Source organism: Epargyreus clarus, unplaced genomic scaffold (assembly GCF_041222505.1).
Source record: "Epargyreus clarus isolate Ecla_fem2 unplaced genomic scaffold, WU_Ecla_fem_2.2 ptg000014l, whole genome shotgun sequence".
In the NCBI taxonomy this organism is placed as follows: domain Eukaryota; kingdom Metazoa; phylum Arthropoda; class Insecta; order Lepidoptera; family Hesperiidae; genus Epargyreus; species Epargyreus clarus.
In genome coordinates this window covers 16,095,176-16,118,742 of record NW_027332222.1, presented here as the reverse complement: position 1 = coordinate 16,118,742, position 23,567 = coordinate 16,095,176, and the positions used below count along the sequence as shown (strand labels likewise).

The following is a 23,567-nucleotide window of genomic DNA, read 5'->3' as shown; positions in this document are numbered from 1 at the left end:
TACGATCGTTAACAAAATCATGTTTAACTAACTCGTCTGTCAGTTTGTATTGCTGTCTTATCAACTTGTGATTTAAAAATAAAAAATGTCAAATATGACAGTAAGCCATAGACAATAATAATTGTTAGCATGTAATTCATATCACATCCGTGTCAAATGTCAATTTTCAAAAGAGTTTAACGGATTCGTTTTTGTAGGTGATACTTGTTGACTGTTCAGTAAACTATTATTTTGCGATTAACGTTTTGTGTAGTTTCGAATCGTGTTATTTTGAATAACTTTTGTGACAAATGTATTGTCAGTGTTAAAAGTATGAGTGGTAATACAGAATCCACGTCGAATAGCATAAAATTTGCTCCAATGCCGATGTCGGCATTGCTAGCAAATCTGATGCATCTACAACAAAAAGCGGATACCCCGGACGACAGTTTCGCGAGCGACGACAGTGAAGATTCATTATGTGAAACGGTCGCCAAGGAAGACCATGCCACCGTAGTAAACAAAGTTTCAACTCCCATACTTAAGGTACCTAAAGAACTAAAATTTACTTCTGAAAGGAAAAATGGAAATGATCACAACAAAGAGAATTGCGAAGATAACCGTATGTGTAATCAAATGCTTAGTAAAGACATAATACCTAAACAACATCCAGAAAGCGCTCACAAAAATCAGAAGGCAGTTCTTCCGACATCAGACGTAAAAAAACGTAATGCGTTAACACTTCATAATAGGAACGCGATAAATCAAAACATAAAACCTCCGTCGGCTCACAAGAAGACGCCTGAAATGAGTAAAATGCCCAGCAGCACTCAGAAGACTAAAACGGCGACACCAAAGATTAAAACCGGTATCAGGAAGTTCACGCCGGGCTCGGCGCGGCTCAGCCACAAGAAGACTCCTCAACCAACTGTCATACAGAACAGAGACAAAGTAAGGTGCGAGTTATTCAGGCACAACCAGAATGAGTGTCCTGCTCCGAGTGAGCCAGTTCCCGCGGAGCCCCCAGCGGCGCCCGCAGCGGTCCCGGCGCCCGTGCCCAACACGCCTATGAACCGGAAGCCGATCCCAGCGACGTACGCAGCCACGCCTTCCTACCCCCAAGGCTTGATTGGAAACAACCCAAACAATAAAATACTGTTTAAAACCACAAGTATTAAAGATAAAAAATACTTGTTCATTAAAAAGCTGGGCACAGGTGGCTCCAGTGAAGTATATAAGGTAATTAATTTATTAAAAGTATAGTGCAATACTGAGTGAATAACACACACTTTAAAGTTATTACTGGATAAAGTTCTGTAATGTTTTGCCCCATTATAAAAGTAATTAGAGTAACTATTCATAGATATGAAATATTATTTAAAGAATTTATATTTTTTAAAGAAATCAACAATGCTTTACATGTCTACTGACTTGTTTTATGCTGTAGGCACAAGGGCAGCCAAATTAATATTGTACCGGTTTGTATGTACTATTAAAATATTTTACTGTCCAAGAGTCGCCACATATTATCTGCTGATCTGTTGTTACTGTGGTACTACTGAGCTGGTTTGCATCATCTAATACCCAAATAAAATATAATACTGTATGTTAAGGTACTGGAAGTGGGTACCTCGAGCGAGTATGCAGTGAAGTGTGTGTACCTGGCGGCCGACCAAGAAATGGCACAGGGCTACATCAATGAAGTGCGATTGCTCAGGGAGCTGCAGAACTCTGATCGTGTCATACGGCTTTATGATTAGTGAGTCATTGTTAATTATGTAAATTTGTAGCCTTGTAATTATGTACATTTTTAATAATTTATTTATAGGTATTTTTATTTTATTTATTTATAGAAATAAATATCTTATAGCTGAAGCTTTTGTCTATCCAAAAGTTTTGTCTGTCTCTCCAGAACTGTACTTTTTATAGGGATAAAAGGAACCACAGTATGTTCTTTTCTGAGCTCCTCCTGACAGTGTTGACAAAATATTATGACAACCTATCATGTAGTTAAGGAGTAAGTGTAGCAAACATACAAACTCACATCTGCATTTATAATAATAATTGGGATTAAAATTATTTATTTTGAGATGTTCTTAACATGTATGTTTTTAACAAATTGTAACTTAATAGTGAGTATGACCGAGTCAATCGGTTTCTACGGATGGTGCTGGAGGTGGGCGAAACAGATCTATCTTCGTTCCTGAAAGCGCGCGGCGCGGGGCTGCCGCCCGCTCTTGTGCTGCACTACTGGGAGGAGATGCTGCATGCTGTGCACTATATACATGAACATGGTGAGAATTTTAGCTTTGGATATCCAAAAATATTAAAAAGATGTTAAGATTCAGAGAATACAAGTTTTATTTTATATACTACTATTTCTTACAGGTATGTTTAAGTATAACTTTTAATACAAAGCTTAAATTTGATAAAACAAAAATGATTAGATTTATATTTAACTTAATTATTATTTGGATTAGTGTATAATAAAAAAATAACATTTCTGTCGGGTATCCTTACTTACTTTGTAGTATTATATATAATACTACAAAATTCCTTCTAATTCTATACTTTATAGGTGTGATTCACGCGGATCTAAAGCCGGCGAATTTCCTATTGGTCTGCGGGCGGCTAAAGCTGATCGATTTTGGTATCGCGTCGGCCATCAGCGGCGACGCGACGAGCGTGGTGCGCGCGCAGGCGGCCGGCACCTACTCCTACATCAGCCCCGAGGCGCTCATGGGCGGCGCGGGCGGCGGCGGCGCGCTCGCTGATAGTGGAACTGCTCCCATTAAGGTTAGTAGTGAAAACTAACTAACCAAATTTATATTTTATCTAGCAAGCTGAAAAAGTTTTCACTGTTGAAGAGATTTATGTACGATTTTTTTGCTTTAAATTACTTGGTCACATGGTATATATTAAAATTAACCTCGAATGCCTATTTATATTTTGTTTATTCATTTATACATTGTACATAATATTAAAAATAATTTACATGAGCCATACTTGTTTAGATATCATTTCGGTCCGACGTGTGGTCGCTGGGATGCATCCTTTACAGTATGGTGTACGGTCGCACGCCGTTCGGCCACATCCCGAACCTCGCCAAGCTGGCCGCCATACTGGACCCAAACCACAGAATAGATTATCCACCCGTAGACCGTAAGTTTTTCTACTATTACAATATATATTATTGCTTATGTATTTTTACTCGCTATCACTCGGCTCAGTTGTGACTCGTGCTCACGATCTAGGCAAATACATGAACTCGTGTCGATTTGTCAGATCTTCCGGCGTCCCTGATCGCGACGTTGAAGTGGTGCCTGACGTACAACGCGCGCGCGCGGCCGTCGGTGCGCGAGCTGCTGGGCGTGCGGCACCTGCAGCCGCCGCGCGCGCCGCTGCCCGCGCCGCTGCTCGACCGCCTGCGCCCGCACCTCGCGCCCGAGGAGCTCCGACTCCTGCAGCGGGCGAGGGTCTAGTCCGCACGCGGCCGGGTTACGTCCCGGGTTGAGGATGTAAGAGGCTAGCGAGTACTAGTCCTATTATCATATTCGAGTTGATGTGGCAGGGAATGTACTCATGGTAAAGAACGATAAATGAACATTCAATTGTTTAGTAGTCCAGCCAGGGCCACGTGTGTCAGTGCGTGTTCAAAGTTAAGTAATTGTAAATATTTTATATGTATACTACATTAGTAAACTTTGAGCTATTTAAAGTGAAAACTTTCGATATTTCTTTGTATTCTATAACAAAATTATAAACTTCAATTAATTTAAAAGAAATAATATTTATGCTAAGAAATTATGTAAGAATGTATATTACATGTGAAAATTACTTTCCATGCCAAGATTTATTAATAATTTACTTAATGATGCGAAGATTAGGTTAACATCCGTCAGAGGTTAAGCAACAAGCCTACGACTGAATTCTAATAGGACTCTAGATCCTGTCTATTTATAGTTTTCATAAAATCTTAATGGACTGAATCATATATGACAATTTTTCCTAAATTGATTATGCAGACCATAAACATCGATGAAAAAGTGTTTTTAAAAGCACTATGGCTTTATTGTAAAATACCTAATGAAATGATATTGTAAATACTTCAATATTGATTAAAGATTATCAAATTAGATGTGTTTGTCTTGTAATAAATACCCAAATTTGGAATAAATGTTTATTAGAATGATTATTTGAATACAAAAAATAAATAGAATCTTAGCAATGCAAATATAACTTGAATAATAAAATAAGAATCAAACAGTATGCAAGTAAGTATCTTAGCTTACAACAATGTTTATCAACTAGTAAGCAAAACTATTTTCAAGAAATGTGACATAATTTAATACGAATAATTGTAGCAAAAGTTAAAAAGCTGTGTATCCTTCGGGAGCTTCGTATTCCTCTGCTATCTCAGAGAAAAGGAATCTTACCCACACTGCACTGTACTTGTTTACACACCCGTAAACACTACACAAGTAGACATACAGTTGGAATACGGGGCGGTTCGGATCGCGCGACGCTTTCGTATCGAAGCTACCGGGCGTTCTCTTCCAAACCAACCGACACATCGATCAAGCTAATACTAATCAACTACAGCTTTTGACTTTAAAAATGCATAAGTGAGCTTATTTAACAAACATTCAGTCTGAAATTTTGGAATAGGACAGAGTCAAGGCAGACATCTAGTGTAAGCTAAGAAGTAAGCTAGTCGCTGCACGCGGCGTCGGTCCGCGCAGTACGTTCGCGAGGATAGGCTTTAAGAGGTGAACTATCACGAAATCAAAGAACGTGGTGTTGTTTTTTCAGTTTAATGCGATTATAATAAAGTTAGGCGGTACTGCGCGGGCGGGCGGTGCGGTTAGTTCTGGAAGAGCGTGCGCGTGAAGTCAATGTAGTCGAGCGCGTTGGGGATGGGCCGCTCCGTCTTCTGCTCCACATACGGCTTCATGCGTGCCACGCAGTAGTCCGCCATCTCCTTCGTGAGGTTCTGAAATAAACGAGTCATTAAGTAAGTCGATATAGACTAAAATTATAATTTATGATTATTGTAGATCGAAGCAAAGTTCATCTAAAAACAAAAAACCCGTTAAGCATAAAATGTTAATAGCCTAAAATACGCTCATGTAAACACAACACTGCTTATCATTATCGTAATGTATTCTGTTGCGCAAGACAGAACATTGAAACAACAAAAAAATAATATAAGACAAACAATGTGAATACGTACAGCGTAGAGCTCATCCTTGGTGACGTAAGCGCGGTCCTGGTGCGCGGTGATGGCGCGGAACGCGTTCTCGATCTCCTCGGACGAGTGCACGTTCTCCGTCTCCTTGCTGATCATGAACGCCATGTACTCCTGCAGCGACACCTGCCCGTCGCGGTTCGGATCCACCACGTCTGTTCAACAAAGGTTTACGCTCGTATATTTTTTTGTAAAAAAGAAATAGGAAACCGATATACAGTCTACATAAAAGTTAATGACCATAGCAGTCCAGACAATAATATGAGTCACAAATGAAGGGATTGATTTCTGAGAATTTTGCTTACATATTTAATTACCGACCACATTGTCAATCAAATGAACGAAAAAATCATTTTTATTCATCACCATCATCGTATTTAAAATAGGAACACTTAAACCAGCTACAAACAGTTATTAACAAAATCGATAAAGAGGAACACTTGATTGTATAATCTGTAAAACATTAATATTGTATACTGACTGAGTATGGCCTCGAACTCCGGATCGGGCTGCCCCTCCTCAACCATGGGCAGGTCGTAGCCGAGCGCGCGCAGACACGACTTGAACTCGTGGTGGTTGAGCCGCCCCGACCGGTCCTTGTCGAAGTGCTTGAACATCATCGAGAACTCCTTCAGAGCGTCCTCGCTCACGCCTGAAACAACACGCAAATTAATACTGAAATTATACTTCAATGTACACCTCATTAATTTGTCATATAAAGTGTATACTTGATCAAGTACAAGTTTCTAAACAAATATTTTTAAACATTCTATACACTATATAGCTAACATAAAATATAGTATCGCTTGGTATTAAAAGTAGAATGCATCTATAAGAAAATTTTAATAACAGTAAAGTATAGTCTCAGAAATAGAGTTGCAGGGTATATGAATATTTTCACTATGTTGATACTGACCAGAGTGGTTCCTGGCCTGTATCTGTTGTTCGAGGTTGTGCTGCATGCGCATGGACAGCTGGTCCAGCTGGTCCCACTGCTGCGCCAGCCCCACAGTGCTGTGCTCGGTGTATCTGTTGTCCAAAATCAGGTGCTCCTCCAACGCCGCTCCTATCATAAAAAAGTGAGTATTTTTTTAAAACGTACAAATCGTAACAAATTTAGAATTGGTGTTGTACGTGAAATATTATTTGCCTGTGTAATACGCAGTCCGCGTCTCAGCTCCACTTACAAATTATAAAAGGAACTCATTTACATGTTATGTAAAGTTCGACAATTTTATATTATTTCAAATGACCGACATGAAGTTGGAAATCTTCACAACAGAATCAGTACAAAAAGAACATGCTATAAATAAGTACACACGTGTACAGCTTATATAGATACAGCGATACACAGGGCATACCTAGTTCCTCGAGGCGGCGCAGGTCGGCGCGGCGCGCGCGCACCTCGCCCGCGCGCGTGCGCAGCGCCGCCAGCTGCTGCTCCAGCGACCCCGTGCCCTCCATCATCGACGTGCTGCATCACATCAACGTTACATCGTATTACTTAGTATTACTACTTGAATCGGAAGACGAGAAGCCCCACAGAAATATTTACATCGTTAAAATTAAGAATTGGTAGCTTTTGCGTGCTACTCCAATTTTAACATTCATCTGTTCTTCACAGTTTTATTACATTAAAAATAAATATGATTATTCATGGTCATTTTAGATAGTAGGTTATTCTATGAAATAAACGACACTTATAAACCACATTAATAAAGAAAATGTAAAAACATATTAATAAGGAACAAAATTACGTGTTTTCTTACGTTATAACTAAACTTGTAATAAGCGGAAGTGAAATTAGTAATATTAAAAGTAAACAACAATTTCAATACACTCAGATTAAAAGTTAGACTCGATTTTATATTTACAGAATGTTCATAATGAGTAACGACACCACTGAGAGATATACGTGAAGCCAATCGTATTGCGGCGACATCGACGTACGTAGTGCGTTCATTATCAGAACTTGGCAACAAGGTTATTCAAATTGTATCTTAATGCATCATACATTTAATTTAATTTCAACATTCTTCTTAACTTTTTACGAGATACTTTGTTTTAAAATGTCGATATTTAAACAGATTTTAACTTATAAATGGTTAGGAGATAGATTTACAATAAGTTATTCATTATATAGAAAAAATGCTTAACAATGTTATTGATCAATTAAAATACTTAATTATATCTTGAGACTAAGGGAAAATCTCTGAATTTTTTATACATTATTTTTTATCGGAACCATTATTGCCAAGCCTGTGAGGCGATTGTACAATGTTTAGTAGGAGAGCTACACGCGACAATCGAATACTTTACCCGTCCCAGCCTAGCAGCCGGTACCTGCGCATCAATGTCACACACTGTCATCAGCTTGCAATACTTAACATAAAACATTTTCAACATCATAAATTCACAATAATATCACTTTATAATGGTTTGAATTAATAGATAACACAGTAAAAAAATATGTAGTTTTTGTCTGGATCTATATGTCTCAGTTGACATAAAAATGACCTTTTTCCAAGATCTGACTATCGACGACAATTAAATGAAAAGTAATATTAAAAGGTAATGAGCAGTACTCACCGCGTCTCGGTAAGCCATTGGTGGAAAGCATTGGCGTGCTTGGCGAACTCCTTGCGCAGCTTGTCGTTCTCCTCCTGCCGCTGCGCCTCCTTCGTCAGCTCCACGTCGCGCTCAGCTGTTCACACAAAATTATTCCTTTTGTTATACTCTACAAGAAAATTGCCGTTAAATGCCTTAATCACGTCAATCAAGATTATCAAGACCTAGATTATCTTGCGGTTGGTGATAGTCGTGTAGGTTAAATGTAACTTTAAGGTGAAACACAAGCACTAAACTGATATATCGCAAACTTTTTATGTAATAAAACCTTAAGATGCAATGGTGCTCTAACTTTTTTACACGACATAAACAGAGTATAGAAAGGTGTGTAGCGAATTAAACTACACGCACTATCTTGTAAATTGGACCATTACAAAAATATTATACAAAAAGCATGTAATCTGACCGATAATCTTGCGCAAGTTACGCCAGGTCTCCTCGAGCGCCTCCATGGTGAACCAGGTGTAGGGGTTGGCGCCCACGTTGAACGACTTGATCTGCTCGTCCAGCGCCGCCAGCGCCTCGAAGTCGCTCTGCGCCGACGACAGCGACGCCTGCAACACGAGACATAAGAAATGATGCAATATTTCAAAAATACAAATACCTTGAACAAATGAAATACGAGTTAAAAATTTAAATATTGTAATAAGTCGTAAGTGTTGTGTAAGTAGTTTTAATAACTCGTTGCTAATTTTACTACAAGTTCATATAGAATTACTGCATGTCATTTGCTAATTAGAGAGTGTAAATAGCACGAAATAGTTGAATAATTATTTTATAACAACTTCACGTTTAGTATGTACAAAGATGGGTGCAATAAATATAAAATAAAATATGTCGTACTTGGAATTGCGCATGCGCATCACGCAACGCCCTAATTTCCTCGATCGAGTTGCAACGGACGGGGTCAGTGAGATCCTCCTCGGCGTTCTCGAACCACGAGTTGAATGCAGATGCCTACAAGAGAAAAAGCACATAAGCTATAAGAATATCTGCATCATTATATTTAATAGGTTTCCCTATAGCTCCTTATCTATAATATGTAAACCAAAATAACACAAATGCCACGATTTTATGAGGTAAATGCAAAATTGATCATTTTACTTAAAATGAAAGTTGGCAAGATAGTTGGCTACCGCGTTTCAACACAAAGCATCGCATACCTTCTTCGCGAAGGTGAGGTAGAGCTCCTCGATCTGGCGGAACTGGTCCTGCAGCTGCAGCAGGCGGCGCTTGCGCGCGGCGCTGTCGGCCAGCAGGCGCTGCCAGCGCGCCAGCACGTCGCCGTGCCGCTTGGCGATCGCGGCCGCCTGCTCGTGCCCCGCGCCCACCAGCTGCTCCTTCAGCGCGGTTATGTTCTGGATGCCCTCGTGCTCGAACGCCGCCAGACCTACAATGGAGACACCCTTAGTCTCCGTGACGAGCACGCGGTGCGCTTTGTTTACACAAATTGAATCCGTGTAGACGATATTCTGCCACCACTCGTATGTAGATGACAACCTATTCTGTCCACTAGTCATTTATATGACGTCGTCGTCAACTTTTTACCGTTTCACAACTGGGCACGGGTACCATTTCCTAGTGAGAGGGGTATATGGTATATAAGTCAGGACAATTTTACGTGTTTACCACTAGGATTGCTATTGAATCGCTACAGATTCACTATTAACAACGTATCAAAATCAGTTTCACGAACAGCTAAAAATATTTTAATTTCCACAATAAGTCCAGAAAGATTTTTCCCTGAACATGACAGCAGTGTCCAATAAAGAATCGTCGATAAAATAACGAAATACAATAATGCAAAATCATTTACCAGCGTCGAAGGTGTCCTGCTTGGTGAGCAAGGTCTGCACGGTGGAGAGGTCGCGGCCGAACTCGTCGGAGCGCACGTGCGTCTCCTTGTCCGCGATCCACGACTCCACCACGTCCGCCTTCCACAGCAGCTGCAGGTACGCCGAGTTGTCCACGAGGGCAGCCTTGCGACGCGCCGCCAGACCGGTCAGCTTCTCCAATTTCGCCTGGGGACATCGCATTATTTAATATACAACAATATTTATAGCTACGACAGAGTATTTATGCGAGTAACGTAAAATCTTCAAATTTTAGGCTTTAAAGTTGCATATGTGTTCACTTTTTTTTAATATTGAAACTAACAAGCATACTGTACTCTTGATGGTACTTTGAACCTTTGTGAGTGTTAAGGACTATGTTTAAATGCCTGGGATAGGTGTGTCTCCCACACTCTTCGTCTCACACACGTCGTCGTCGTCACACTCATCGTTACGAGATACAAGATAGTTTATATCAGCCGGTGGTTCAACACTTTTGGGCTCTCGATGTTGTGTGTGTTCTATTTATTTATTATATTGTGTAAAGTCAGTGTGTTAACGGTGTTATACCTGCAGCGCGTGCAGGCGGTGCGAGAGCGCGTCGGCGTGCAGGTTGCCCTCGGCCAGCAGGCGCTCGCCGTCGGCCGTGAGGTCGCGCACGCGGTCGCCGCGCGCCGCCAGCTCCGCCTCCAGCGCCTCGTGCTTCTTCAGCAGCCCCTGCACCGCCGCCATGCTGTCGCCCACCTCGCCCACCACCACCAGCTGCTGCTTCTCGCTGTACGGTACGATTATATTGAATTTAGCGAACTACATTACTTATTATATTGATACTTGAAAGTTCAGCACCGATAAACATTAATGCCGATTGATGAAATTGGTTTAAAATATGTGCCTGTAGAGTAATAAGAAGCATTTTTTTCTTAAAAAACGAACAGTTATTTTAACAAATTTTAAAGCAAATTAGTTTCGTTAAATACCCAAATATGGGAAATTCAAAACGTGACTAAATAAGATATTTAAACAGACAAAAGTTCAAAGGTAAATTGAAAATTTAATAAATAGCACAATTGACGACTTACCTAATCCAGGCTTCCTCCTCGTCGACCTTAGCAAGGAACTGCTGGTACGCGAGCGACTGTTGCAGCTTGGCGCCGCGCTCGTCGGCCAGCGCCTGCAGCTCGGCCCAGGCCAGGCCCAGCGCCTTCAGCCGCTGCTCGATCTCGGGCACGCCCAGGTTGGACACGTCCATCAGCTTCTCGCCGGCCTCCTGCACGGCCTGGATGGCGGGCTCGTGGCTCGCCAGCTCCGCCTCCAGACGCTTGTGCTTTTTCAACAGGTTTTGTACGCCGGTCAAGTCGCGGCCGTAGTCGTCGGACGCCACGAGCAGTTTCTTCTCCCTATTCGTTTGAGATTCGTCTTATAATAATGAGTATGAATTTAAAGCATTATTAACAAATCTTCTATGAAATATAGATAAACGTAAATTTATAACACGAGTTTTGATTTTGTACTAAATTAGCATTTTTACTTTCAATAATGTAATAGAAAAAGCAAATAGGCCGAAGTTAAACCTATGAAGATACCAGTTACTTGTTGAAGTATCTCCTATTATACACAAAAGTAATGTTATGTAATGTAACGAACGATATATAATATCGAAAACAAATTATATTTTATATCACGGCGTGCGTAAATGGACGTTTTACGCACGCTTCGCGTGCGCAAAACCCCCATTTCCGACCCCGTAATATAAAATTTTATACAACACGCGGACGAAAAATGTTTTTCTGACTCGTGTGATTGCAGTCCTCGCCTGCGGCTCGGCCTGCAAACTCACACTTGTCAGAAAAAAATTTTTCGTCCTCGTATTGTAATGTACTATTTCATTAGATATAACACACAAGTAAGGTGGAACGTGACTGACTTGATCCAAGACTCCTCGTCGGCGATGTCGCGGAAGAACTGGTGCAGCGTGTTGGCCTCGTGCAGGCGCGCGCGGCGGTGCGCGGCCAGCGAGCGCACGCGCTCGAAGCGCTCGTTGATGGCGCTGCGCCGCGACCCGATGCCCGCGCTGTCGAACTGCCCGGACGACACCAGCGCGTCCGCTTGCGCGTTCATGTCTACACAACGTATATAATTCATTATACTCGAAAACTTTTAAACGAATTATCATGAAAGCAAAACCCGACCCCAATTTAGTCGAATTCAACAACGCCTCATACTTCAAAATCAGTGAAGCAGTTTGCGCTGTAGGGCGTGCCAAAGATACATACATACATACGCTCCAAGAACCTAAATAATGAATAAACATACAAGTCACTACATAAGCATTAAGACAAGACTATATTTACTAATTTCATAATTTTAATAATTTGCAAAACAATACAAACCATTGATCCTATCCTCGTGGGCTTGGATGTCGGCTTCCACGAGCTGGTGTTTCTTCATCAGATTTTGAACTGACGCCAGATCCTTGCCAGAATCTTCAGATGTCAACAGGCTCTCAACCTGCAAAATATTGATTATCAAACATATAATCTCCGTGTGTATAAATATCATATAACTTTTTCTTTATTAAGTTGTCCTGTTACCTCGCCGAGCCAGAAGTCGAGGTCCTTGACGGCAGCGATGTACGTGCGCTGCTTGTTCGCTTCCTTGAGCTTCAGCGACTTCTCTGTCGTCTTCTGTGTGAGGAACTCCCACTGGTCCGCGATGGATGCTAATCGAGCCTGTGTAAATAAAATTATGATGTAAATTTGACTGATTATTATTTTCATTGAAGCTGGTAAGACATTTTTTATTGTTTAGCATAATAAATATTGTGTGCATGGAAATACATTATTCACCCTTATTATTTCCCAAGGACAAAAATATTCATACATTCTACATCAAGAAACAGGTCATATTATTTATTTTAACTCTATAGCGCTAATAATAGAGCATAGGATCTGACATAAAAAATTGGAGGTGTAGACGTGACTCTCACGAATGTGACATCACACAGTCGATAGACCAGTCAACAAAAATCGATCCCCGGCACACAAGAGTGCAACAACAATAATTACCTGCACGGCGTCCTCGCTGCCGCTGCACTGTCCGCGCTGCACGAGGTTGCCGCCCATGGCCAGCACGGACTGGATGCGCTCCGCGTTCGCCGCCAGCTCCGCCTCGAACGCCTGGTGCTTCTGATGTTTCGACTGGATGTTCGCTGGGTCCTAAACAACAACAATGTGTTATAGTTATAGAGTTAAGTGTATAAGGAATACTTAACAACATTTGACAATTGTGAATATATATGAAGTAATTATAATTAAAAAACGTTATTTTCACATTTCTGTTGGGAAAAATTCATATGAATAAAATTGTCTTTTTACACTGAAAGTTCTTGGTAGAATTATAATAACCGGCAGTACAATTAACATCCAAGATATAAAATATATTTCTATATAAAAATACTATCATAATCATAAGAATTAAGAACGCATATTACTACCAATACATATAATTGTACATAATTAAACATGAGTATGTACCTTGTAGCTCTCCTCGGTGGCCAGTTGCAGTTTCTCCGCGATCCAGTTTTCCATTTCGTCGGCGTCACGCGAGAACTGCTGGAGCGTTTGCTCGTCGCCGAGCCTGGCCACACACAAACACATTACATGATACAATGTTTCATTGAAACAATCTATTTGGAATTGTTTTAACTAGTATTGTCCACAGAACTAAAGAGAGATGATAGTGGCGTTAATCGAAAAAAAATCGGTCTTAATTACATTTTTACATCCAATCAAAAAGTGATTAGTGAAATTGTTTAATAACTTTCATGATAATAGTATAAATTCAATTTTTAAATATTTCTCAATTAAAACAAAGAAAAAATTGTGTGTGTGTTAAGATTTATTTGCCCTGTTAAGATATATTTTTTTCACAGTACTACACTCATCTAATATGAGATTTAATTAAATGCTACTCATTTAAGAATAAAACACTTGCTGCGAGATAATTGAAGAAATTACCTGGAGCGTTTCTCGATGAGCGCCTCCTTGAGGTGCCGCCAGCGGTCGAGCACCTGCTTGCGCTTGTGGTCGATGGGGTCGGCGGCGTAGTGGTCCGACGCGATCAGCTGGTCCGCAAGCGTCTGCAGTTGCGCGATCTTTTCCTCCTGTACAAATACACATACACGTTAATTTAAAAAAACAATAAGTGTGTATGGTTTTTTTTCTACATGGAAAGTAAAATACAAAAATGCGTAGTGATTTCTGTCAGAAGATGATCACAGAAATGGGATTAATATTTAAAGTTTTTATATTTACAATTAGTCAAAAAATATAATTTTTCTCGCGAACGATATTTTCCGGTAGTTTAAGTTTCATTATCAGTATCAGCAAAATTTCATTCTATAATACTGGAATTTAATTTGTCTATAGACAGAATGGAAGATTAAATTGGATTGAATTGGACCAGAATCATTTTAGTCATCAGAATGTGATAATTTTAGTCATTTTCATATCATAACGCGATTAGGCCGAATAGTCGTTTCCTAAACAATACGGTAGAACGTACATGCGCGTTGATGGCCTTATCGAAGTCCTCGTGTTTCTTGATGAGTTGCTCGACGTTGTCGGAGGCGGCGGCGTGGTCGGGCGCGTCGCGCGCGGCGGCGGGCTCGGCGGGCGCCAGGAACGCCTCGCGCGCCGCCATCCAGCCCTCCGCCTGCTCGCAGTCGCGGTAGAACAGCTGCAGCTCCAGGTTCTGGTCCAGCTTCATGCGACGCGCTACCCACGCCCTGGTGTTACCAGTTATATCAACAATGTTATACTTTACTATATAAAGTTTCCAACAAACACCATATAAAGCTCCTCATAGTTAAACTCAAAATATGTTTCCTAGTTATTTCAGACATTTTAATGTTTATATTAAACAAACAAAGATATGAAAACAATGCTTAAAATAGTAAAAACTTAACAAGTATAAATAACCAAAAATTAAATTGCACAGTAATTTTTAGATATAGATTCGTGTCATAATTACTTTAGAGGTGTACCTACTCGTACTATTATTAAGAAAATAAAGATGGGGTTGCAGTACTTCTCAAAGCTAAGATTAAAACAGAATCTCATTATGATAAAATGCGTATAAAATAATATATATTTTTTGTCTTATAATCCAAAACCAAGTGTACCTCTCGAGTTCCTGCCTGGCGTCGGCCATGGCGCTGAGCTTCTCCTGTATGTCGACGCTGGCGTAGTGGCCGCCCTGCAAGAGCTGCTGGCCGAACAGCTCCAGCGCCTGGAACGTGCCGGCGCGCGCGTCCATTTCCGTGCGGTGCTCCTACGTACATACAACATTTTTGTGACATGTTTCTCGTGGTGTAGTTGATGTGGTTACTTGATTTTCTGATTATTAAAATCCATTTCATTGTTATTGAATGTGCAGAATTACGTATTCAAATGTTATTAAATACTTCATTTGTTTATAGTTTTAAAATTAATAAAGTATCAGACAGGGTTAAAATGATGATCACTGTCATATACAAATCGATTATAAAAGTTGAATATTTCTTTTTTTAGAATATTGCATCTGATTTAAATGAAAAAGAATTTTGAATTGTTAGAAAAACAGAAAACAGTGACGTAAATCAAAATTACTGCCAAGTCATGTTATGTGTAAAATGAACAAAAAAATAAAAGTTGCCAAAATAAAAGAAACCATTTAAAATTTTCACACTATTATTAATTCTGCTACATCCTTTTTATGTAAGTCTATCAAATGAAGCAGAATTTACAACACATAGTTTTAATTAAAATCAAATCACAACACTGTAAAAGAGAAGAATAGTATTAAGATAAGTAAAGAAAGATTCTCATGTATCATATAAGAATGATCCAAATATTTTTTGTTATACAAATAAACTCAAATACTTACTTTCTCCTGGATTAGTTTGAATTTATTATAATACTTTTTAGAAATTTAATACTATAGATACTTTAGTATTCAGTTAACGTTTGTATTTAATTCTCAGAGTTTATTAACCAACGACGAACATCAAGTGTAGCGAACACTACAGTGGAATTATTTAATAATGTTATATGTTTAAAAGATTAAAAATCATTAACACAGCATCGAGGCTATCAACAACGATTGATGTTGAACTGAACTGATTTGCATTGATTTTAGGCAGCTTCATTTAATGAATACTGTGCATTATCAATCGCGATTGGTAGCCTCGTGTTCGCTGAAGAATAGAGTAAGGCTGGGAGCACACATGCGTGCATCTGACCTGCGGCATAATGCCGTACCGCGCGTCTATCTCCAGTCGCTGGCTCTAGAAATATACGCCGCGTTACTTACTTACTCGCCACTGGCCAAGTACCATCACAATTTATTAAGGGACATCACAAGACAAAATTCAGGAGAGGAAAAGCTTATTTTACACTGCTTTAACTAGTTATCATTATATTACACAATTTATATATGTACAAATATAGTGGAACCAATTTAAAATTATGCTGTTGTGCTTACAAGTAAATAAAAAAAATGATGTAAAACGACGTTTTTATAGGGAGAGGAATATATGTACATAATGGTAAATTATTTTGTATAATACATATATAATATATACAATTGGACATTTAGCTACCTGGTGCCTCTCCAGAAGTGCCTCAGCACCAGTGACGTCATTGGCGAGCTCCTCAGAGGATACCAATGCCATCATCGAGTTGATCCACGCCATCAAGTCGCGGTAGTCCGAAAGGAATCTAAAAAACGTAGCATATTTTAAAATCTCATAATGGCAACAGTAGCATGTATAGTTGTAGCTTATGATTCATTTATCTATGTATATCAATAAACGACCCACATTATTATATTTATTATTATTCCCGTAGAGAAGCATTCGCTGTATTAATTTGACGAGAGACTAGAAGAGTTGACAGTTAGACTGGATGTCAGATAAATTTATGACTTTATACCTTCAAAAACTGGTTTATTGTAACTTGGTATTTGTAAGAGTTTATGGCATAACCAACCCAGGAAATCCTAGCGTGAAAGATTGTACGCGTAGAACCTTTTGGAGTTTACTCCTTAAGAAACGATTTGAGTTATAAGGCCCGGTACGGAAATTTTATGAGAAGTAAAATCAAGTGTAACACGAAAAGTTGAGGTGTTACGTAGAAAGAGACAAACATATATATCTGTAGGATTGAACGTGTAAAAGAATGAGATGGAATACACTACACAGCGTATCTCATTCTCGGGGTCTCCTCTTTGCGCGATACTTCGTAGTCTCACAGTATAGTTCACTACCTCCAGTCTGAGAGTTGAATGTGTGCATATGTTTGTACGTGTGTGTTGCGCGCCTGCGTATTACGAAGTTCTGCCACAACTTGTATACTGCTGCCGAGTACAGGGTATGCATGCTGTATAATAAATGCATATAGTAGCATCTATTGTATACATCTATATACAACGTACATAAACAGCAACCTAACCATCAAGTTTTAATGTTTTGATTTTAAAATTTTCTTGTACTTCTATGCATTGATACGTGTATTTTTATGTACTATTAAACAAATCATCAAGTGATTAAAGTTGAAAAAATATTTGAAAATATGCAAGAAATTGATTTAGATGATAATGAAGAAGAATCCAAAAAACACATGGATGTGGTTAATTGGTAAGCTTATCGTTTACATTTATGAATAATATACATTTTAAATACGAACAGCTAGATCTTTTATTTAGTGTTTTTATTATTATTATTTTTAATCAATTGATTAAATATATTTTATATTTATATAATATTTTGTAATACTTATATTAAATTATTATTATTTATATTATTTTGTAACATACTTTATGTAATACGCATTATTGAAGTAATATAAATAATCCGAATAATTACAGATATATGTTTGTTTCTCTTATCATTTTAGCAGATGCGTTCATTTACCCTTTTTTTCTATTCGATATACAGGGTGAATTTTTAAAACGGGCCTTCAGGGCCAAATCCGAAACTATAAGGATTAGCGAAAAATGCTGAAAGGAGTTACGAGGCCGATTTTGATAAAAACTAAAACTGCATCATTAGTTTTTTAAAATATTTTTTTCCTTAGCCGAGAATCGAACGAGTTCATTTTGAAAAAAATGACACCTCTATATTATTCCACTATCTGATAGTGTCGCTTATAAGGATCAAATTCTGGGAAGTAATGTTATGTGACAAATTAAAGGAAAAGGAAAATTTTGAAGAAAATACGTATTTTTCCATACATTGGCATACTAATCCTTAAGGATTATACATAACAAATGATTTATGTATAATTCTTTAAAAACAGATATAAGTCATACCATTGAAGAATTTGTTGGTTAATCAACTAATTATCCGATGTTATGACTATGACATACGGCTTAGTATGAGAAAGTAATAGTTTGGCCAATAAGTTACCGCCGTTTTTAGGATTGATTTTTTAATGAAAATAGATAACTGATTAAATAGTAAATTCTTATTGTTTGTTGATTACATCTTCGTTTCAACGTTAAATAGGATTTTCTATATCTCTTTTTTTAGTAATCACTCGGATTTGACTCTAAAAAGTAATTCTCGCAAATTGTCAACTTTACATCTGTATTAAACGATACTCCGCCCATAGCAAGTAAATCTATTTTAATGGTCCTAAAAATAACCTTAGCTAAGTCGGACATAAAAATATAAATTATTGGGAAACAAAACGTCCATTTCGAATGATTAGAAACATTGAGCCAAAAAAAATGTTAATACACGAAATGTTTAAATTGATGAGTGGCGGGAACTTAACTGCCAAATTAATATGAAAAAATATGTATTTTCTTAAAATTGAGGCTTTTCTTTTAGTTTTTCATTTATCATTACTTCCCAGATTTTGATCCTTATAAGCAACACTATCAGTTAGTGGAATAATATAGAGGGTGCATTTTTTTTCAAAATGAACTCGTTCGATTCCCGGCTAGGGAAAAAGTTATTTTAAAAAAGTAATGATGCAGTTTTAGTTTTTATCCAAATCGGCCTCGTAACTCCTTTCAGCATTTTTCGCTAATCCTTATAGTTTCCGCTTTGGGCCTGAAGGCCCGTTTTAAAAATTCACCCTGTATATCATAATTATCGTTCGTAAGGAGTAAACTCCAATCGTGCGTCGTAGGTGACACACACACACTTTTTTTTCATACAGATGTAAAGCACACCAACCTCTGCAGATCGTAGGAGTCGAGCAGCTTCTCCTTGCGCGCGTTGGCCCTGGCCTGCAGCTGCTGCCACGCCTCGTTGATCTCGCGCTGCTTGCTGTACGTGGCGTCGGCGGAGTCGCCGTGCGTCGCCATCAGCCGGTTGGCCGTGTCGTCCAGCTGCCGGATCTTGTCGCCGAGGGCGGCCAGGTCGCGCTCCAGGCCTTCGTGTTTGCCTAGTTTACGAGAATATAAATGTTAATTTAGGTACATGTTTATTTTCATTAAATGAATTACATTACATTTATGACATGGACGGATAGGCCGACAGTTTTGATGTATATTAGCGTGTAAAAGTTACACAAAAAACATACGAATGATTTTATAAGAGTTCCCTTTTTTCGTTTTGACGTACAGAATCCTAAAATAGTATTATGGAGCCCTACTTCTTGCCTGCCGTTTTTCAGATATGTTTAAGACAAAGCTTAACTTAATGCGAATATCTGACCTTCACATATAAAATGTAAACATTTTCCAATTATATAAATTTAAAACCATAATATTTTACAGCTTACAACAAATATGATCAGTGAAGCCTGGTAGATAAAAGGTTGTACTAACGTTGCAAGGTCTGCACGGAGCGCAGGTCCTTGCCGAGGTCGTCGGTGGCGAGCGCGGCCTCCTTCTCCGCGATCCAGTCCTTGGTCTCGTCCACGTCGCGGTGGAAGCGCTGCACCTCGTGCGCGGAGCCCAGCTGCGCCGCGCGCTCCGCCGTCAGCTGCTGCAGCGAGCTCCACTTCGAGTTCAGCTCCTGCACATGCATACCGCCACACAATGTCAATTATTGCACTTATAAAGTTACATTCACATTTTGAATTATGTTTACTGATTTTCACAGTTAAATAATAGTGGTACAATAGACGAGATATGCTGTATATTACACGACTCAATCTTAAAATTGTACAACCAATTTTAAAAGTGTTGCATTTTTTTTAAATAAACCAAATAGTTTATTGGTCTACTAATGGTCGGGAACCATTTTTGATATTAAAAAAGATACAAAGAAACTTGATAAGGAAAAGCCAAAGTCACAGCTGTAGTTACAAAAAGCTTGCTTGCATCTTATATTCGTATAAGATTTCGAATAATTAAGAAAGATAAGTATTTCTATAATTAGAAACATGTCTTGTCAGACTTATTTTTAACATAAACAAGTCTCAAATGATCGAATCACCCACCTGCATCTGCGTCTTGATCTTGAGCGCGGCCTCCGTCTGGCCGACGGTCATGAGCTGCACGGCGATCTCGTTCATCTCGGCGAGGCGCACCTCGTTGGCGCGCAGGTCGTTCTGGAAGTCGTCGAACTTCTTCTGCATAACCTCCACCTGCTCCAGGTCCTCGCCCACGTCCTGCACCTGGGCGTGCATCTCCTGCAAACCAACACTGTTATTTTAGATGCACTATAAGATAAAAACTGTAAAAATAATATTGATGGCAAGTTAAATATCACAATGCATTATTTTTAAATATGTGTGTATTTTTTAACAATGTTATGAGATCGAAACAAACTGAAAATGAACTTGATATTGTTGTACAGCAGAGAAGCAGAATTAACTGAAAATGAGTATAAGCGTTTATATTTTCTTATAATATAAACTTATATTAAAATAATTAATACTGCTGTATTCAAATCATATAAACCGAATATCTCATAATGTATAATATATTTTTTCCTCGTTACCTTATCCTTGATCCAAGTGGCGAGTTCAGCGGCCTCGCGCACCAGCACGTACGCCTTGACGGTCTCGTTGAGCTTGTTCTGCCGCTCGCGGGCCAGCCCCAGCAGGTTGTCATACTGGGTTTCGATCTGTTGCAAATAATCAATGTAATATGAGAACAAACCAAATCTACTCAAGGTAGTTGTAAGAAATATATAGAAAACATTTTTAATGAGAGAGCAATACTGATCAAACAACTACTTAGTACCAACTATTTATTATTCGTCTACCAGTATTAGTAGTTTTATTTGTCATTTTGTGTTGTATGTCGTATTATATGTTGTTTGTGATTATTTATTTATAGTTTTATGTCGCATCCCTTACCTGGTTCTGCCGTGCGGCGATAGAGCTGGAGTCGGCCAGGTTCTGCTGCGAGGAGGAGAGGCCGGCATCGATCTTCTTGACGTAGGCGGCGGGCACGAAACCCTGCCTGTCGTTCACCTCTACCTTCCACCAGTCCTGTACACAGATTATAAGTTAACATTGTTACAAAGTTTTATCATTTATCACCTTAGTATTGATGGTATTTATCTGTTTGATAAGTCACTAACCAAATATAAACTTTTACTATAAACAGCAAGTAATAAACAAAAACAATTTACTTCTATACTAGTTTGTTTCTGTACCTAGTTGCGAATAGGTCTTACTAAAGAAATCTTATTGGTACTTGCTTATAATGCTTTTTTTAGAATTTGAATGGTTAAAACTTACGCGTATTTTCTTTTTATCATTCCGTCGGTTGTGCAAAAATATACCATCAACTAATATCACTAATAACCAGCTTAATACTATCATTATCACTAAACTAAGTATCACTTTCGCTATCACAGATAATTTCACTATTTCCTATTACGTTCAGTTACTTCTACATCGTAAAGTTATTGTTCGTTCGTGTGGCTGTCTCAAGTTTAAGATCGTGAATGTACGCCGGGCGAGCATGTTACGTAACCGTTGGTTTGAAGCAGATATAAGCTGAATATTAAACAATAAGTATAAGGTCCTGTCCATAATGGACGGCGCGTGACCTAAAACAATGTACCCGTTATGATTGTAATGAAGCAACATATAGTATGTTTTTAAACTTAGATCGTCTAGCAGTTTATACTTTTTGTATTCAACTGTATATATTATCTAGAGTCTAAGCACTTGTTTCTATAGTTTCACACAATTTTCTTGTAGCTCATACAAAGATAAGAAACTCTGCATAAATATAAAAAAATCATTCGAATATGTTTCATGACACATTTTTTAACAAATTATAATTCTTAAATCATACCTCGAATACTATGAACGAGTCTCAATAGCAAAGGCGTGCAGCGAGTATATAATATAAACTAATAAACGACAATAATTCCCAACATCATAAATATAAATATTGACGTACTGTACTGAATTTACACAATAGTTTACAATGTGGGGCACACGTTCTTGCATTACATAAGCCTACTACATCCTTTAACGACGAATTCCTTAAACGACCCTTACGATCCTATATTTTGAATATGTATTGTGTACTATTAGTATATTACCTGCGCCGATGATCCGGTTCATAAGAATTACCATATAGGAATCTATTAGGTTATATTCTATTATATGGTAACAAATACATTACAAAAATGCTTTGCAAATTAGGAGGACAGTGTGTAAGAGGTTAGCATTTTCGTTTTTACACTTAAATAAACATTAGTAAGCAGACTTCTTTAATATAAGAAAGATATATCATTATGAATGAGCCTCAAATAGTACGACAAGTGGTCCGAATTCATAAACATACAGTTAGTCACGACGACACAAATTCTTACTCACAACCGAGATATTGGTTGTGTAACTCATCATTAACTCAAATGTTTATCATTGACATTGAAAACTTGAACTTTGGTGTACGTTTATATCAATGAGACTGTTTGATAACACGTTTTCGTGATTTTAAAATGATAAGTAGTAATTTTGATTACTTATATTATATTATATGTTTCCGATTTCGGTTATGAAATGATCGATATGAAATAACATATACATTTATTTTATGTAGTAAACTCAAAGTAAGTACAAATAGAAATACATGTACAAATACTTTACAAATATTAATCAACTAAAAAATGAGACACGATGTTACGACTAGTATTCTTATACACTTATCTTACCGGCGCGTACTACTCATACTATAAATATAATACTATTACTATTTTATGTAGTTACAAGTGTGAACTCGGATGTAATATCGCATGCGATGAACTACATATATAATCGCTAGTTAATTCAAGTCCTTTACGCCATTTTATCGCACAATGGTTTCATTTCACACAACTTCCTGCGTCGGATAAATCTTAAATACTCATAGATATGCGAGCCTTGGAAATGTTTCAATGTAGCTTGCAGTTTTAGTTTTTGTTGAAGAAAATTGTGACAAAAAATTATCCAGTGGACACTGTTCTGATTGAACAAGAATAAGTAAATAAGCATAGATTTACTAATTTTAATGTATGGGGAAATGACTTTTGTTTCCTAAATTGCGAATATGCGCCAGAGGTATCCGGGCGTCGCTTACCTTGTTGTTGGAGTTGAGCAGCGTGAGCACGTCGCCGCGCTTCATGGACACCTCGCGCGGGGACTTCTCCGCGTAGTCGTACAGCGCCACCACGCACTCCTTGCCCGACACGTCCACCACCGGCGACTCTTGTTGCTGCACCACAACACAATAACATTAGCAAGTACTCAATAGTTATATATTTTTTAATTTTATTTTATTCATTTATTTGGGAAACAAACAATTCATGCTATATAACATAGTTAAATGGTTCAGAGACACAAACAGAAGAATAAACAGTTTCCACTATTAAATATGTAACAACTGATCTAATTTGATTATGACTTTTTAGTTTGAATCATATCACTAATGTTCAT

At 38.4% G+C, this 23,567-nt stretch overlaps 2 protein-coding genes across 3 annotated transcripts in view; one reads left to right on the top strand and one right to left on the bottom strand.

The window, feature by feature from the left end:
• Nucleotides 1-146: 146 nt before the first annotated feature.
• Nucleotides 147-4,115, top strand: Mps1 (dual specificity protein kinase monopolar spindle 1). Its single transcript, XM_073079240.1, has 6 exons — nucleotides 147-1,218; nucleotides 1,593-1,738; nucleotides 2,113-2,273; nucleotides 2,558-2,775; nucleotides 2,994-3,141; nucleotides 3,265-4,115. The coding sequence occupies exons 1-6, from the start codon at nucleotides 313-315 to the stop codon at nucleotides 3,459-3,461; spliced, it is 1,776 nt and encodes a 591-aa protein (XP_072935341.1). The 5' UTR covers nucleotides 147-312; the 3' UTR covers nucleotides 3,462-4,115.
• Nucleotides 4,116-4,145: 30 nt separating this feature from the next.
• alpha-Spec (alpha spectrin) overlaps nucleotides 4,146-23,567 on the bottom strand; it is a 31,255-nt gene continuing 11,833 nt past the window's right edge. Inside the window, exons 18-45 of one of the 2 annotated variants that reach the window (XM_073079238.1) lie at nucleotides 23,212-23,346; nucleotides 20,988-21,122; nucleotides 20,627-20,752; nucleotides 20,124-20,315; nucleotides 19,507-19,696; nucleotides 18,911-19,121; nucleotides 16,328-16,445; nucleotides 14,870-15,018; nucleotides 14,251-14,473; nucleotides 13,704-13,849; nucleotides 13,221-13,323; nucleotides 12,753-12,902; nucleotides 12,279-12,416; nucleotides 12,078-12,195; nucleotides 11,612-11,807; nucleotides 10,767-11,084; nucleotides 10,258-10,462; nucleotides 9,672-9,876; nucleotides 9,019-9,245; nucleotides 8,699-8,812; nucleotides 8,262-8,409; nucleotides 7,817-7,931; nucleotides 7,547-7,570; nucleotides 6,589-6,701; nucleotides 6,144-6,293; nucleotides 5,709-5,879; nucleotides 5,213-5,382; nucleotides 4,146-4,972 (exon numbers count right to left, since the gene is read on the bottom strand). In XM_073079238.1, the coding sequence (XP_072935339.1) occupies nucleotides 4,844-4,972; nucleotides 5,213-5,382; nucleotides 5,709-5,879; nucleotides 6,144-6,293; nucleotides 6,589-6,701; nucleotides 7,547-7,570; nucleotides 7,817-7,931; nucleotides 8,262-8,409; nucleotides 8,699-8,812; nucleotides 9,019-9,245; nucleotides 9,672-9,876; nucleotides 10,258-10,462; nucleotides 10,767-11,084; nucleotides 11,612-11,807; nucleotides 12,078-12,195; nucleotides 12,279-12,416; nucleotides 12,753-12,902; nucleotides 13,221-13,323; nucleotides 13,704-13,849; nucleotides 14,251-14,473; nucleotides 14,870-15,018; nucleotides 16,328-16,445; nucleotides 18,911-19,121; nucleotides 19,507-19,696; nucleotides 20,124-20,315; nucleotides 20,627-20,752; nucleotides 20,988-21,122; nucleotides 23,212-23,346 (4,419 nt within the window). In that variant the 3' untranslated portion in view covers nucleotides 4,146-4,843. The remainder of the gene's footprint in view (nucleotides 4,973-5,212; nucleotides 5,383-5,708; nucleotides 5,880-6,143; nucleotides 6,294-6,588; nucleotides 6,702-7,546; nucleotides 7,571-7,816; nucleotides 7,932-8,261; nucleotides 8,410-8,698; nucleotides 8,813-9,018; nucleotides 9,246-9,671; nucleotides 9,877-10,257; nucleotides 10,463-10,766; nucleotides 11,085-11,611; nucleotides 11,808-12,077; nucleotides 12,196-12,278; nucleotides 12,417-12,752; nucleotides 12,903-13,220; nucleotides 13,324-13,703; nucleotides 13,850-14,250; nucleotides 14,474-14,869; nucleotides 15,019-16,327; nucleotides 16,446-18,910; nucleotides 19,122-19,506; nucleotides 19,697-20,123; nucleotides 20,316-20,626; nucleotides 20,753-20,987; nucleotides 21,123-23,211; nucleotides 23,347-23,567) is intronic. The other variant, XM_073079239.1, reaches the window with a different exon arrangement.

Bases quoted from the DNA above. Each gene is read 5' to 3' on its own strand.
- Mps1 (XM_073079240.1), top strand. From the start codon at position 313: ATGAGTGGTAATACAGAATCCACGTCGAATAGCATAAAATTTGCTCCA. The intron at 2,274-2,557 runs GTGAGAATTTTA...TATACTTTATAG, and splicing joins GCACTATATACATGAACATG to GTGTGATTCACGCGGATCTA. The intron at 2,776-2,993 runs GTTAGTAGTGAA...ATACTTGTTTAG, and splicing joins GTGGAACTGCTCCCATTAAG to ATATCATTTCGGTCCGACGT.